Source organism: Chaetura pelagica, unplaced genomic scaffold (genome assembly GCF_000747805.2).
Source record: "Chaetura pelagica isolate M959 unplaced genomic scaffold, ChaPel_1.0 scaffold414, whole genome shotgun sequence".
NCBI lineage: Eukaryota > Metazoa > Chordata > Aves > Apodiformes > Apodidae > Chaetura > Chaetura pelagica.
The window spans coordinates 631,542-646,507 of record NW_009952976.1 but is presented as its reverse complement, the minus strand read 5'-3'; the positions used below and the strand labels follow the sequence as shown (position 1 = coordinate 646,507).

The window sequence follows — 14,966 nt, the reverse complement described above, 5'->3', positions numbered from 1 at the left end:
TGAACAACTTGTTCTTCCAACAGCAGCACCTCCAGACAAAGGTGAATTCGAAGCTGCAAGGCTTACAGGGAAACAGCTGCTCATCTGTTTTTTTTATCCCCAGACTATGTGAAGAATGGCAAGACAGAGCTTTCTGGAAAATGCAGGTGGATCCACGGCAGGCAGGACAGAAGCAGTCACTAGACTTCACCCTCCAGGGGGCAGGGATTGCTGATACAAATCCAACTAATGTCACAAGCTGCTGCAAATTCACATATAGCTTCCTCCACTGTGGAGATGCAGGCAGCTGCGTCTGTCCTCACACTAGGCAGAAAGAGATCACAGCCAGCTCTGTCCACAGAGACCAGGCTCAGTTCTCACATAATATAAGCTGTGGAAACTTGTCCTGTCAGATTCCTGAGAGGCTGGAGCGTACTCCTTAAGCAATTCTGACAGTTTTGGGAACTAGAGACCTTGGTTACTCTGGACTGCTGCTTCCCATCCCTCTCCCCCAGCAATTTCAGACCACAACAACGGGCTGCATAGATACTTCGCTGAGGATCTCCTCAAAGATGACTCTATCTAATGCAGCATAACCAGTGGACACAGAGCCTACTACAAGCACCAGTGCAGTCCCTTACATCTTTCCTGTTGGGCTAATCCATGCCCACTTTTCCCCAAGACACTACAGCCTTCAGAACACTTCTGCTGGCCAGTAACCTAGCCAAAAAAGCTGCTACACACCACGTGAGTGACTCAGATCCCTCTCCTTTAAAACATCTCCTCTGCAGGGTGCTCACAAGCTGCACTCAGTGCTGGTCTCTGCAGAGGGACTCCTGGCTGAGAGGTCTCAGACAAAGGTGAAGCACCTTTGCTCTGACAGTAAGGCAAAGTCCAAGGGGTGACAAGCTCAGGGCTCCACAAGGGGAAAGCAAGCTGTCAAGAGGGAAGAAAATGGAGTCACACCACCTCCCCTACCATTTTGCAGGGGAGAGAATTGCTTCTACACCATAGAGCTTGCTAGGAGGCATGAAGTTTCTCATCTCATCAGAAATATCTTCTGAGAGTAACTAAAGAACAAAAACTTCCTGTTCTAAAGGCAAAACTGCTTTATTTCATCCTTAGGGCTGGGCTGGGGAATTGTCCCCACTGGGTGGATTCTGCTACACTACAGAACACCACCTTGGGGAAAAAAAAAAAGGCTAAGGCAGCACTACCTGTAGCCAACAGGTTGGAAGAAAACAAAGAGGCACCCATTGCTTCTAACACACCTCTCCAGAGAAAGCTCTTGGCAGTGCTGGAGGGTACAGAGGCACCTTCTCTCACACTGTGAGATTGGTGGCAAAAAGAGGGGCAAAGCTCACAGCCTCCTCTTGGCAAAGCACCATTGAGATCTCTGCCCAGCCTCAACAGCCCATGAGCTGCAAGTTCCACCTGCTCCTGCATTTAGAGGAGTCCTGTGGGTCATGAGATACCACCTTTGAGTCCTTCAAACTGTTGTGTCACCCCTTGGCCACTAAAGGGCAGCAGGACATTTTGGTCCCTACTCTGTGTGGCCATGGTCCCGACATCACTAGTACAGTGTTGCAGAAAGCAATATTCTCTGTGCAGTGCCCTCCCTGCTCTGAAGGCTTCACCCCACCACTGAACACAGCAGATAACCACGCTGCAAAACAAGGCACAAAGCTCATCACCAGCAGTGCCATCAAGAAATCTCTCAGATGTTCTCCTCCTCAACAGGCAAGCCCAGTCTGTCTGGGACCTGTCAGGCACAGCAGTGGGAGGAAAAGGAGTGAAGTGCTGCAACAGTTGGTCGCAAAACCAGGCTGCGAGCCCAAGATGTACCTTACTTACCATGCTGTTGGCTGGTTTGCTGGCATGTGCCTCCATTTGCTGCCAGTACTTCTTTGATTCCTGCACAATATCTTCATGGGTCATTCCTGGGAATAAAAGGAGACAGGTCTGAGCTACCCTGCTTTGGCCAAGAGAAGAGAAGGAGGGAAGGATTGCAGGAGTTCCTATGCTGGGACTTCAGAACCCTTGTGGAGCTGACAGCTTCCAACAGTGCCACTGGGAATCTCAGGACGTGGGTTGTGAGGGTAACCACCACAGAACATGTTTAAGCACAAGCTAAGGAAGCTCCTCTCTCCACACAAGCCAAGTGAAAGGGGAAGAGTTTGGTGTCCTGGGCTCATTCAGACCTGGCATTCTGCTCAGGCTGTCTGCAAAGGATGCAGATGTTGCCTCCAAGATGATGATTCTTGACTAAGGGTCAAGACCTTGAACAAGACTGTCCCCCAACACCATATCAACAGATTCTATCCAAAGCCCTAAGGATAATGCTTTGTTACTGTTGATCTATTACACATAGGAGTTTTTGCCACTAGCTTGGAAGATCAGATATCCCACTAAGATATCTAGCATCTCCAATACCCCAGAAGTCTCACCTAATCCCTGCTGGGATTAATTAGCCTGTTACACACTTCAGATTGTGAGGGGTGCCCATCAATCCATAGGTGAAGAGGAAAGTTGAAATTCAACACAAACAAACACCAAGTTCAACCAGGGTAGCAAGGAACCAAGTGCAAAACCAACCAAGGAACAGCTGCTGGCATGTAAGCAGCAAGGAAAGATCTGGAAGGTTTCAGGAATCAGAAATGCAACATCAGACAACAAGAAAAAGGGTTGGCCAGACTTTATCTAAGGAATTAGCTCCTGATCAACTTCAGTAGTGAGGGCTGTGAGTAGTGAGCCTGTGCCAGCACCAACCAGCTAGATGGGCACTATAATTCCCAGAGCACTAAACAGCAAGAGAAAAGTAAGAGTAGGAACTGTCTGGTTAACGTGAAGCCTCTATTAAAAAAAAAAAAAAAAAAGCCATGTTATTTAAGTGCTACTACAATCAGTGGGGTGCTGAGAATGGCCTTGATGCAGCACCCCAGCACAGAGAGCTTGCAAAATTGCTTGCTTTGTTTTTGCCTACGGCTTTTATTATTGAAGTGAGGTGTTCCCCAGGCATGCCAGTTTTATCTGGGAACCAGCATGTTCCAGAACTTAAGGGCCAGCAAACACAAGTTTTCATCTCAGCTCAGGCTGTGTGTAACTTGGGTAAGTCACAACATTCCTGACCTCAGTTTCCCCATCTATGATTTCAGCAGTCCAGGTCCCTGCCAGGCAACAACCCTGTTGTTTGCACAGGGTTTGGACATGATGAAAAGCATTTTGGGAACTCCACCATTCTTCAAGAACATTGGCTCAGGCCTCCAAAATGGCAGCTGCTGCATAGCTGGTAATGCTCCCAGATCAGAGCTGCTTGTGAAATTTCCCCTTCTTAACCATTAATCTCAGGAGAAACAGTGTAGAGTTAGAAAAACAGCAACTCCCGCTTATGTGTCCAACTATTCCAGGGCTGGACACATCTATACTTTGAGGACAAAAAAAAATTCAGCTGCGAAAACCAAAGCAAAAAGTTAATGAGCTGCACTGGACCTCTCCGAAAAAGGGCTGAAGCAGCTGCCACCTTCTCCATCCTGCACACCTGACTGTGATCCTTGTGGTGCAGAACCAGTGCCAGAATCATATACAGCTCTTGTCAGAAGACTGAGTTTTAAATTGAGTTCTTAGCAAGTGTCTGCTGTCTGCCAGCCACAGGAATCTGAACCAACCCAACAGTACCATCTAGAAATGTGTTGGTTGGGAAAAAAAAACCCTCCCAAATATGAGAAGATGTTTCCCAAAACACCAGCTCTCCAAAGCATGAACTGTCCAAAAGAGATTATCTGGGAACCAAAAGGCCCATGTTTTGATTGCTTGTAACATTTCAGCATCTTTTGCAACATCATTAGTGAGGGCAAAGACTCTGTGATTTCCACTGACGGAAGACAGCAGATACGTCAGCGAAAAGCTACACTGAACAAGAAAACAGCCCTGCCTGTCCACATTTTCAGATCTTGGGAACCTTTACTCCACTAATTTAATCCTTATCCCCATGAGCAAAGCCACATGCTCTGTAAAAGCTTAAATGACTGTGAAATGCAACAGCCCACTGGTTTCAAACACAAGCTGCTATGAATGATGCTTCCTTCCTATTGCCAAGCAAATGGTGTCCAAATAAAACTCTGCTCCAAAGCTAAAGCATTCCCAGAGAATGGTGACAACTGCCTTTCATTTCTGTTTCCATAATGAGGGCTACACATAAAAGAGAGAGGTAATAAACTACCAGTCTAGGAAGGCAAATTGGTAAGGAAAGCAGGCTTATATATACAGTCCTGCAGAAAAACCCCAAAAAGATGTATGAAGTATGTATCAGAGTACTAGTATCATAAGCACACAGGGCAGCAGTGGTGGCCTACAGGTCACAGGCAACATGCTGTCTCAGCAACTCTGGTGTTGTAATTTTTTTATTTTCTGTGGCCACAAGTGGCATTTGCCACAGTATGCTACTTGTTCAACACTGTCCCTCATGAGCCAAACCAAGGCCAAGGATGGCACTGAACAACAATGACAGGCACTTGAACAGTGAATTAAAGACATTGCCCTCAATTACACCAAAGAATGGTGAAAAACATCCATAATGTGTCTCCTATCCTAAATACTCCCATTACCAGGATGGGTCCTGAACTAAACAAGACCCCTTTGTAAAAAATACATAGGTAGCATTGTGGGTGGACCAGCATCTACTTGGTTAACAGGGCAGCAACAAGAGAAACCCTCCAACATGTTAGAGAGAGAGAGGACTGAATGCACCAGATGTGTCAGAGTCATTACATGAGTGACCTGAATAAAATTTCTGCAATAGCCTCTTCAGAGGCTTGTCATCAAAGCCTTTTTGGCAAACACTAAGTACCTTGTCAGTTCCCACCCTTGATGAACTTGTTTAGAGAAACTAGAGATACACAGCCTCTCTTTATGTAACTGCTTCCAGCTCTGCGGATTCAGCCCTACCTGATAAGTCATTTCAGCTGATGCAGCTGGTCCCAAGGGAAAGGCTTCCTGGTCTGCAAATTGCAGCAGCACACGTAAAGGGAAAGGGGCTAAATCATCTGACAGAACACCTCGGCCCTTTTTTCTGTGTCCCTGAGGAGACTGAGTGAGTATATGCAAAAGTGAGTGACAACTTCTCAGTACTCCCAGATCACCCTCTACACCCTCTCAGCTGGCCCGGGGTACACACTGGAGGGAGCCGGGGTGTACACATCACCAGCCCTGCACCAAGTCACACTCACCTGAATATTGCTGCAGCAGCCAAACCTTGAGCTCGATGAAACTGTGAGAGCAGTGGCAGCTGTCCTCGCGCAGGCAGCCGTAGCGCACCTCGTGGCGGCACACGTCGAACTGGAAGTGCTCCTGGAACTGGCGGATCTTGGAGTATTTCAGGGAGGTGGAACGCACAATGTGGACCAGACACCTGCAGCCAGGCCAGAGAAACATAAAGCACCAGAGGATCACATCTTCATCCCCTCCTCCCTATGTGTGACTTTCAGACATTGGGCTGGGCAGGAAAAGGACACAGAAAATCAACTCTGGGAGAGGCAGACTTCAACCCCCTGCTCTCCCACCCTATCAACCCTAGGCAGGTATTTTCAACCTCCTCAGCCCATGGGTGATGCTCTGCCTAAATTCAGAGATCAGACGCATTTCAAAATACGTATTAAGTACACCAACTCATCTGGCTCAGCAAGTCCCTAAGCCTCAGGTTGCCAGGAACCAGGAGGGGTTGTATTACTGTGTACTTGACATGTCTCTTATACTTGTTTTCCTAAACATTCATTACCAGCCAGTCAGAGGCAGGATCCTGAGCTAGAGGATCTTTGGTTTGACCTTTATGTGGAGGCCAAACTGAAAGGCAAACTAAGTCAATGGAAAACTTAGGCTGACTCCAAAGGGCTTTGCTGATGCTCATAATCCCTCAGCACCAGGAGCAAACACAGAGGGTGAAGCATACAGTGCTTTTTATCATGCTTTGAACAGCCCAATGATTGGAACCCATGGGGAGGAACAAAGAAAGAGACCGAGGCCCTGGAGTTAAACTGGCTGGACTTGTGAGAGACTGCTCCCACCAGCACAAAAAAAAACATTCACTCACTTGTTGTCATGGAAACTGTGTTTGGCAGAAAGGTTGGAGCAGACAGATGGTGTGTCCTTGGTCCCTTTGCTGATAATCCGGGGTTTGCTGTCAAAGCAAATCTGAGAAGAGAAGAATTAGCATGCTGGGAAAATCTTAGAGAGCTCTGAACCAGAGCCACTTCACTTGGAAGGGGAAGAAGAATCACAGCCAGCCTATTCTAATGTTCAAAGTTAGAAGAAGCCTGGTGAAAAAATTGTGGTAAGGCTTTAAAATAAAGCAAGAAAAATTTTGGAAAAGCTTCTGGACAACATTTTTTGGCTTGTTCTCAACAATATTTTCCACTGTGGTTGGAAAAATTCTCATCAGGCTGCATATTCTTCCCCAGTTAGCCAACAGAGAAAGAACAAGGGGCAAGCAATGGGGAGAAAGAACAGCCAGTTCACAGCAAATATGTTCCTTTACATGTAACACTGCCAGTGAGGGGAACTCTCTGCTGCAGAACATCACAATAGTAAGAGCCAATCGTTAACTGACCGACTCAGTGGCTCAGCACAGACATCAAGTAGAAATCTGCTGCATTAAAGGGTTCTGATTTCTAAGGTAGCTGCGGCTAAATTACAATTCAAAGCAAAATCTCAAGACAGATGAAGAGAGAGGAGATCACATGAGGCTCTGTTCCAGTGCCTGACAAATCTTTTGGTGAAGAAATTCTTCCTAATTTGAGGCCATTTCCTCTTCCCCTATCACTTGTTACTTGGGAGAAGAGACTGAGACCCACCTCACTACACCATCCTTTCAGGTAGTTGTTAAGAACAATGAAGTCTCCCCTCAGCCTCCTCCAGACTAAGCAACCCCTGTTCCTTCAGATGCTTCTTGTAAGACATTTTCTCCAGACCCTTCACCAGCTTCATTATACTTTTTGGGACACGCTCCAGCACCTCAATGTCCCTCTTGTAATGAGGGGTCCAAAACAGAACACAGTACTCGAGGTGCAGCCTCACCAGTGCTGAGGAAAGGGGGACAATCACTCCCCCAGTTCTGCTGGCCCTACTATTTCTGGTACAAGCCAGGATGCCATTTGCCTACTTGGCCACCCAGGCACAATGCTGGCTCATAATCAGCTGGTGGTTGATCAACACCCCCAGGTCCTTTTCTGCTGGACAACTTTCTAGCTGCTCTTCCCCAAGCCTCTAGCGTTGCAAGGGGTTCTTGTAACCCACGTGCAGGACCCGACACTTGACCTTCTTCAACCTCATACAATTGGCCTCAGTCAATTGATCAAGCCTGTACAGGTTCCTCTGCAGTACCTTCCTACCCTCAAGCAGATCAACATTCCCATTCAATTTGGTGTCATCTGCAGAATTACTGAGGGTGCACTCGATCACCTCATCCAGGCCATTGATAAATATATTAAACAGAACTGGCCCCAACACTGAGCCCTGGGGAACACCACTTGTGACCAGCTGCCAGCTGAATTTAACTCCATCTAGCACAACTTTTTGGGCCCTGTCAGCCAGACAGTTTTTTACTCAGTGAAGAGTGCACCCATCCAAGCTATGAGCAGCCAGTTGCTCCAGGAGAATGCTGTGGGAAACAGTGTCAAAGGCTTTACTAAAGTCTAGGTAGACATCATCCACTAAGGAGGTTACCTTCTCATAGAAGGAGATCACGTTAGTCTAGCAGGACCTGCCTTTCATGAATTCATGCTGATTGGGCACAATAACCTGGTTGTCCCGTATGTACAATGTGATGGCACTCAAGATGATTTGCTCTGTAATTTTCCCCAGCACTAAGGTTAGGCTTAAGAGGCCTGTGGTTCCCTGGACCTTCCTTCCAGCCCTTCTTGTAGATGGGCACTGCATTTGCTATCCTCCAGTCAACTGGGACATCCCTGATTAGCCAAGATTGCTGACAAATGATGGAAAATGTTTTGGTGAGCACTTCCACCAGCTCCCTAAGTGCCCCTGGATGAATCCCACCTGGCCCCATAAACTTGTGTGTGTATAAGCAGTGTAGCAAGTTGCTAGCTATCTCCCTTTGGATGATGGGGCTTCATTCTGCCCCCTGTCCCTGACTGCCAGCTCAGGGGGCTGGGTACCCAGAGAACAACTGGTCTTACTATTAAAGTCAGAGGCAAAGAAGGCATTAAGTACCTCAGCCTTTTCTTCATCCTTGTCACTCTTGCCCCCAACATCCAATAAAGGATGGAGATTCTCCTTAGCCCTCCTTCTGCTGCTAATGTATTTATATAAATATTTTTATTGTCTTCTATGGCAGCAGAACAAGCTCTAGTTGGGCTTGGCCCTTCTAATTTTTTCCCTTCAAAACCTCATGACATCCTTGTAGTCCTTCTGAGTTGCCTGTCCCTTCTTCCAAAGGCCATAAACTTTCCTTTATTTTCTCCTAAACAGGTCAAAGTCTGCCCTCTGGAAGTCCTGCTGATCCTGTTCCTTACTTCTCCAAGAATTAAAAACTCTGAAATTTCATGATCGCTATGCCCAAGAATGTCTCCAACTGTCACATCACCCACATGTCCTTCTGTTCACAAACAACAGGTCTGCAGAAGGGCACCTTCCTCAGTTGGTCACTCACCAGCTGTGTCAGGAAGTTATCTACCACACTCTCCAGGAACCTTCTGGACTGTTTCCTCTATGCTGTATTGTATTTTGAGCAGGTAACTGGTAGGTTGAAGTCGCCCAGAAGAACAAGGGCTAGTGATTGTTAGACTCCTCCCAGCTGTTTACAGAATATTTCATCTGCCTCTTTGTTCTGGCTGGGTGATCTGTAACAGACTCCCACCTGCCTTGTTGGCTTTCCCCCTGATTCTTATCCATAAGCACTCAACCCTAACATCACCATCATTAAGCTCTAGCCAACCAAAACACTCCCTAACATACAGGGCCACCACACCATGTCTCCTTCCTTGCCTACCTTTTCTGAAAAATGTATAGCCATCCATTGCAGCAGTCCAGTTATGTGAGACACCCCACCATGTTTCCATGGTGGTAACTATCAATATATCCATGTTCTAGATACATACTGAGGTGACAAAGGGTGCCTACTCCCTCCCATGAGCTCTGTACCTCACAGAGGAAGGTAAAGATGCCCTGATGTTCCTTGAGGAGCTTGGCAATGGTGAGGCTGCTCTGCTTGATTCCCCCTAGCGGGTCAAAGAGGAGGTCACGGTTGAGGGTCCCCTTCCTCTCCTCCGTCCACACGTCGATCTCTTCCTGGTGGTACGCGAAGGTGCAGTTATCCCCGTACTTACAGTCCTGCTTGTTAAGCATATCTACAAAGCAACAAACAGCACACACCACCACACAGGGAGGGCGGCCCAGTCAGAAACTAAACTCTCTCCTGTTTCCTCCCACTGCCCACACCGCACAAGGAGCTGAAAGCAAGAAAACACAGAGTTAAAAAAAAAGGAGAAGGCATCTCCCCCAGGTTTGTCTCTACCAAGACATTCAGGAAAGTTAATGCAAACCACTGAATGGTGACAATCTCAGGCAATGCCATCTCTTGTGAAAACCATCTCAAAACGGAGGCCTGTTTTAATTCAGTGCCTGGCCAGGGACAGACCACAATTTAACCAACCCCTTTTAAAGCCAATCCAGATTAAATTCTCCTACTAACCCACCACTAAGAAGCCCTGTTATCTTGGCGTTTGCAAACTCCGCACCTCATCAGGCACTTTGTAATAATGACACTGCCTCATGGACCGGCCTGGTCAAATTGCCTGCACATATGAGGGATGGGATGGAGCTAAGGAGCAGGTAGAGAGAGGTCTTCCCTAGGTGAAACCACAGCCCTGCTGCCACGGGGCTGCTGGGTGGAGTGGGACAAAAGCAGGCACATGTAGAGGAGGAAGGTTGTCAGCAAAGCCCACGTCAACAGGGCAGCTCTGAGCAGTTGGCTGTGCACAGCACCTCACTATGCGTTTGCAATTCTTCTGCTCCACCACTTTAAAAGCAACGTGCTCTCCACAGCATAGGACCTCACTGCCATGGACTACTGACGGGCCAGGTAGAAGCCTAAAGACAGCAGGTGATACCAACTGAACATCCTCTCCCAAACTCCCCTGGCATGCACAGTAAAGTCCCTTGCCAGCCACCGACAGCCCTATTCCCTCCAGATCACCTTTGCACAGGTAATAGGATCCCACAAAATTGGTTTTGGTTGGGCGAGGACGGATCCTCTTCCAGGTCTTGTCTTCTGAGTTCTTCAGCCTGCCCAGCAGGATGTCCCGCTTGCACTTGTGCTCCAAGCCTTCCCGGTAGGTGTAATCACCAGCCTTGGGCCCTGCAGGAGAGAATAACCCCGTAAGCCCAGGGAAAGGCAAACCCTAGCCTGCACCAGGTGCTCTGGGTGGCAGAGCAAAGGCATCACCTGTTTTGGGATAGCAGATATGACAGGCTTGTTTGAAGACGTGAGTAGATGCCAGGGGGTTCTTCACTAACAGGGCTGTGTTGGGCATTACTGGTTCCGGCTGGGACTGTAGGTGCTCGGTGACCTTGGGTACTGCTGGGTGACTTGCTCCACCAAGGCTGACCTGAGCATGTGACACACATATTCCTCTTCTCAGATCTGCAACCACATGGGTAAGAAACCTCTCTAATCCCTTGCCCCATTCCAGTTTATCAAAAACCTTCCTCATTTTCTCTGTCATCAAAACCTTCACATCTGAAACTACATCTCCAAAAGACCTGCATGCAACCATCTCTACGGTAACAGTGTGGTACGTTCACTTCAAAGATGGGTCTCTTGGCAAGGGACCTGTTTTCTACCACGAGCTACAGAACAAAATGCTCCCCTCAGTCCTTCCTGTTCCTTCTATCATGACTAATTCTGTATTTGAAGACTATCAAATCAACCCTATCCCAACCTGGGAAAAAACCAAACCAGTTATCGGTGAGTTTTCAGGGAGCAGATTAATCTGAGGACATAGACTCAGCTCCACATTGAAGTAAGCAGGACAGCGAGATGCCAGGAACTTGTGAATAATGCCTGTTCCAAGCTTGCTAACCAGAGATAATCCTGCCCTTTTCCTCCAAGACTAAGGACATGGGACAGGGGCAGGACAGTGTATCTGGAAAAGCCTCCTGACAGGGGCAGAGAAGAGCAAAGAACCACATGAGTTTTAAGACAAAGTTGGCTTACTCCCCCCCATCCTTCAGTGTTACGTGGCTGCCAGATACTGCAGGACACTGGCCTCCCTGGTCACCTGTCAGGACTACAACCTCGGTCACACATTTACTGTGGCAACGTGCAGAGTTGCAGACAAAAATTAAGATGGAACAAACATCCTCCTATGGACTCTGGGGAAATCTTTATCCACTTTGCCACAACATGGGAGGCCACACTCACTGGGGCAGGTTAGGAAAAGAGGCCCAAACCACCTACATCACCCAAGTCATTACTACCTTGGTTCCAGAGCACCTTGGGACATCAGCACGGGGGAGCGGCTCACTCACCACGGGGGAGGGTTTTTGGCTGCCAGGTGGGTGTCGCAGTTCCTGAGGGCTAGTTTCTTCTGGGCAAAAGAAAGGGAAAAAAGGCCCACAAAACAAAAACAATCTTTTCACTTTCAGAGGCAGTTCTGCTCACAAAAAGACAAACAAATGCTTATTCAATCCATTTGCTTTATTTACTTCATAACATTTTAGTACTTTTTCCTCAATCCACCTGTCTAAGTCTTGGAAAAACTCCAGGAAAGACCTTCTTGTTCCCCAAACCCTACTAAATCCAACTCTACATGGCTGAGCACTGGCATTCCCAAGGTGGCAACTCTCAGGAAGCTCAATGCTGAGGTCAATCTGAGTGCTGAAGGGCTCACTGGACAACCTCTACTCTTCTCAAAATACTTGTACAATACTGGAGACAAGTTAGCGAAGAAGCAGCCTGCCTTACCTCCTGGGACAGGAGGGAATCTGCTCTTTGCCCACCATCCTCCACAGCTTTGCTCCCTGTGATGTAAGAGTGCCCCATTCAACAAGACACTCACTCACTGCCCTGAATCCTTGGCCTCTACCATTCTATTCAGCGCAACTTGGTCCGATACAATCTTAAACAGATGCCAACATTTTGCTTGTTTGGTCCAAGATGTCAAGGAGCCATTGAGGAGGGTGGACAAATCATGTTATAGCCCAAGAAATTCTGCCAAGGGAGGTGTCCTGGACACCAAGCCAGGTTTAAAATCTCATCACCTTTCTCCTCTGAGATTTTACACTACACAAAATACTGGTTATGTGGGATTACACATCCATGAAGGCTGGACCCTCTTCAAGAAGAAAATCTTAAAAGGCCCAGGAGCAGGCTGTCCCCATGTATCATAAGATTAAACGGTGGGGAAGATGGCCAGCCTGCCTGAGCAGGGAGCTTTTGCTGGGACTTAGGAAAAAAAGGAGGGTTTACCACCTTTGGAAGAAGGGACTCAAGAAGAGTACAAAGATCTCGTTAGGTCATCTAGAGAGAAAATTAGGAAAACTAAAGCCCAGCTGGAGCTCAACTTGGCTACTGACATAAGAGACAGCAAAAAAAGTTTTAACAAATATATCAACAATAAAAAAAGAGCCACGGAGAACCTCCACCCTTACTGGATGTAGAGGGGGACATGACATTGCAACCAAGGATGAGGAAAAGCCTGAGGTACCTGATGCCTTCTTTGCCTCTGTCTTTAATAGTCAGACCAGCTAACCCCTGGGTGTTCAGCCTCCTGAGATGGAAGATAAGAATGGAGAGCAGAACAACCCCTCCACAATCAAGCAGGAAGTAGTTAATGATCTGCTTCTGCACCTGGACACGCATAAGTCTATCGGGCCTGATGTGATCCACCCTGGAGTGCTGAGGGAGCTGGGCAGGGGAGCTCACTAAGCCTCTCTCCATCATTTATCAACAATTCTGGTCAACAGGGGAGGTCCCAGATGACTGGTGGGTGGCTAATGTGACAGCTTTCTACAGGAAGGGCCACAAGGAGGATCTCGGGAACTACAGGCCTGTCAGCCTGACCTTGGTACCAGGAAAAATCATGGACAGACCATGTGCAGTTCTGGGCCCCCCGCTACAGAAGGGCATGGAGGTGCTGGAGCATGTCCAGAGGAGAGCAACCAAGCTGGTGAAGGATCTAGAGAACAAGTCATATGAGGAGTGGCTGAGGGAACTGGGGATGTTGAGTTTGGAGAAGAGGAAGCTGAGGGGAGATATCTCTGCCCTCTACAACTACCTGAAAGGAGGTCGTGGGGAAATGGATGTTGGCCTCTTCTCCCAAGTGAATAATGACAGGACCAGAGGAAATGACCTGAAGTTGTGCCAGGAGAGGTTTAGGTTGGATATTAGGAGGAATTTTTTTACTGAAAGAGTGGTCAGGCACTGGAACAGCCTGCCCAGGGAGGTGGTGGAGTCATTATCCTTGGACGTATTCAAGAAAGGTGTAGATGTGGCACTTCAGAGCATGCTCTAGTGGCCAGGGTTACGGGGTTTTTTTTGTGGATGTTTTTTGGTGGACTGTGTGTGGTTGTTTGAGTTTGTTGGGTTCTCCTGTGTTGATGATTGGACTCTGTGATCTTAGAGGTCCTTTCCAACCATGATGATTCTGTGAAAAACCTATCAGACTTTCGAGTTAGTCCTGAGCTAAACATATCCAGCTACTCTGTCCAAGATATTCTACATCCGTACTCCCATTCTGCAGCACTGGCAGACAGAGCTACGTGACAGACATCCCCAGCACTGAATGAAATAATTTTGGCATGCATTCACAGGTAAAGCAGCACAAAACCCCATCAGCCCTGCACCTACCAATGCCAAAGGAATCCAGTGACCCTCTGCTTGTCCCAAAGGAGACCAGGACATCAAGCCGTGAGTCTGTAAACAGATCCAGGGAATCCAGGGAATCTAAGGTGGAGCCGTCACTTCCTCCTGGTGGGGCCTCAAAGGCATCCAGGACAGAGGAGGAGGAGGAGAGCTGCTTGGTGGGATCCATCACCAGACCAAAGGAGGCAGGTGGCAGTGGGGTGGAGACAGGGATGCTGGCTGTAACAACTGGGGGCAGCAGTGGAGTTCCCCCAGGAAACACAGGGATCAGCTGAGGCATCTCTGTTGGCAGGTTGGTAGGAATCGTGCCCTGGACCAGAGACTTTGAGGAAACGGGAAGGGGGAGCATAAACAGCACATTAGGAACAAGGGGAAGAATGAGTGAACATGGAGACCAACAGGCTCCCACTCAGTGCATGCTGTACTATCTGAAGCAAAAGGGTACCCGGCAGCTTCATCCACCTGCAGACTTCCCAAAGACCTTCCAATCTATCCACACTGCACACAGTCTGGAACAACTATCCCTGAGGATGTGCTGGGCCACCTGAGCTCATCAGCCTGCAAGGTAGAGCCCTGTGCTGGGCACTTAAACCAGTTCAGGTCAAGACACAGTGCAGCTGTGCATACACAGCACCAAGGTCGGGGTAATGACCATTACTCATGCCCCCTCTCAGAGCTTTCTGGCTCAAGAGGTGTCCTGCATGAATATGACTGTATTGCTTCCAGACCCAAGCTGGCTAACAACATCAGCAACACTGGCAACTAAAATCCTACATAAGTATGAATACAGACTGCTTCTGCAGCTCCCAGATCTATTCAAAGAGCTTAGCCTGAATGCAGACTGCACAAAATATAAGGAGATTAGAGCATGTCCACTGTATAAAATACATCCATTTTATTCCTGCTTCAGCAGATTCATTTCTATCCTCAGGCCTGCTTCAACTCCATGGGCACCAGAAACCAGGGAGAAGATGACGGCAGAAGTCTATCTTGGGTACCTTTCGAGGGGCAGCTCCATGAAGCTGCACACAGCAAAGCAGGCTTGGAATTGGGCTCTTTAGATACACACAAGCTCATTGCAGAAATAAAGAAAGGAACAAATTTTGCCAGAGGA

General features: G+C 47.9%; 1 protein-coding gene across 1 annotated transcript in view; it reads right to left on the bottom strand.

Moving 5' to 3' along the window:
* ZC3H7B (zinc finger CCCH-type containing 7B) overlaps positions 1 to 14,966 on the bottom strand; it is a 40,782-nt gene that overhangs the window by 11,065 nt on the left and 14,751 nt on the right. Inside the window, exons 10-17 of the mRNA XM_009996353.1 lie at positions 13,838 to 14,174; positions 11,518 to 11,573; positions 10,433 to 10,595; positions 10,184 to 10,345; positions 9,130 to 9,335; positions 6,065 to 6,165; positions 5,205 to 5,386; positions 1,834 to 1,919 (exon numbers count right to left, since the gene is read on the bottom strand). Of these exons, the coding sequence (XP_009994655.1) occupies positions 1,834 to 1,919; positions 5,205 to 5,386; positions 6,065 to 6,165; positions 9,130 to 9,335; positions 10,184 to 10,345; positions 10,433 to 10,595; positions 11,518 to 11,573; positions 13,838 to 14,174 (1,293 nt within the window). The remainder of the gene's footprint in view (positions 1 to 1,833; positions 1,920 to 5,204; positions 5,387 to 6,064; positions 6,166 to 9,129; positions 9,336 to 10,183; positions 10,346 to 10,432; positions 10,596 to 11,517; positions 11,574 to 13,837; positions 14,175 to 14,966) is intronic.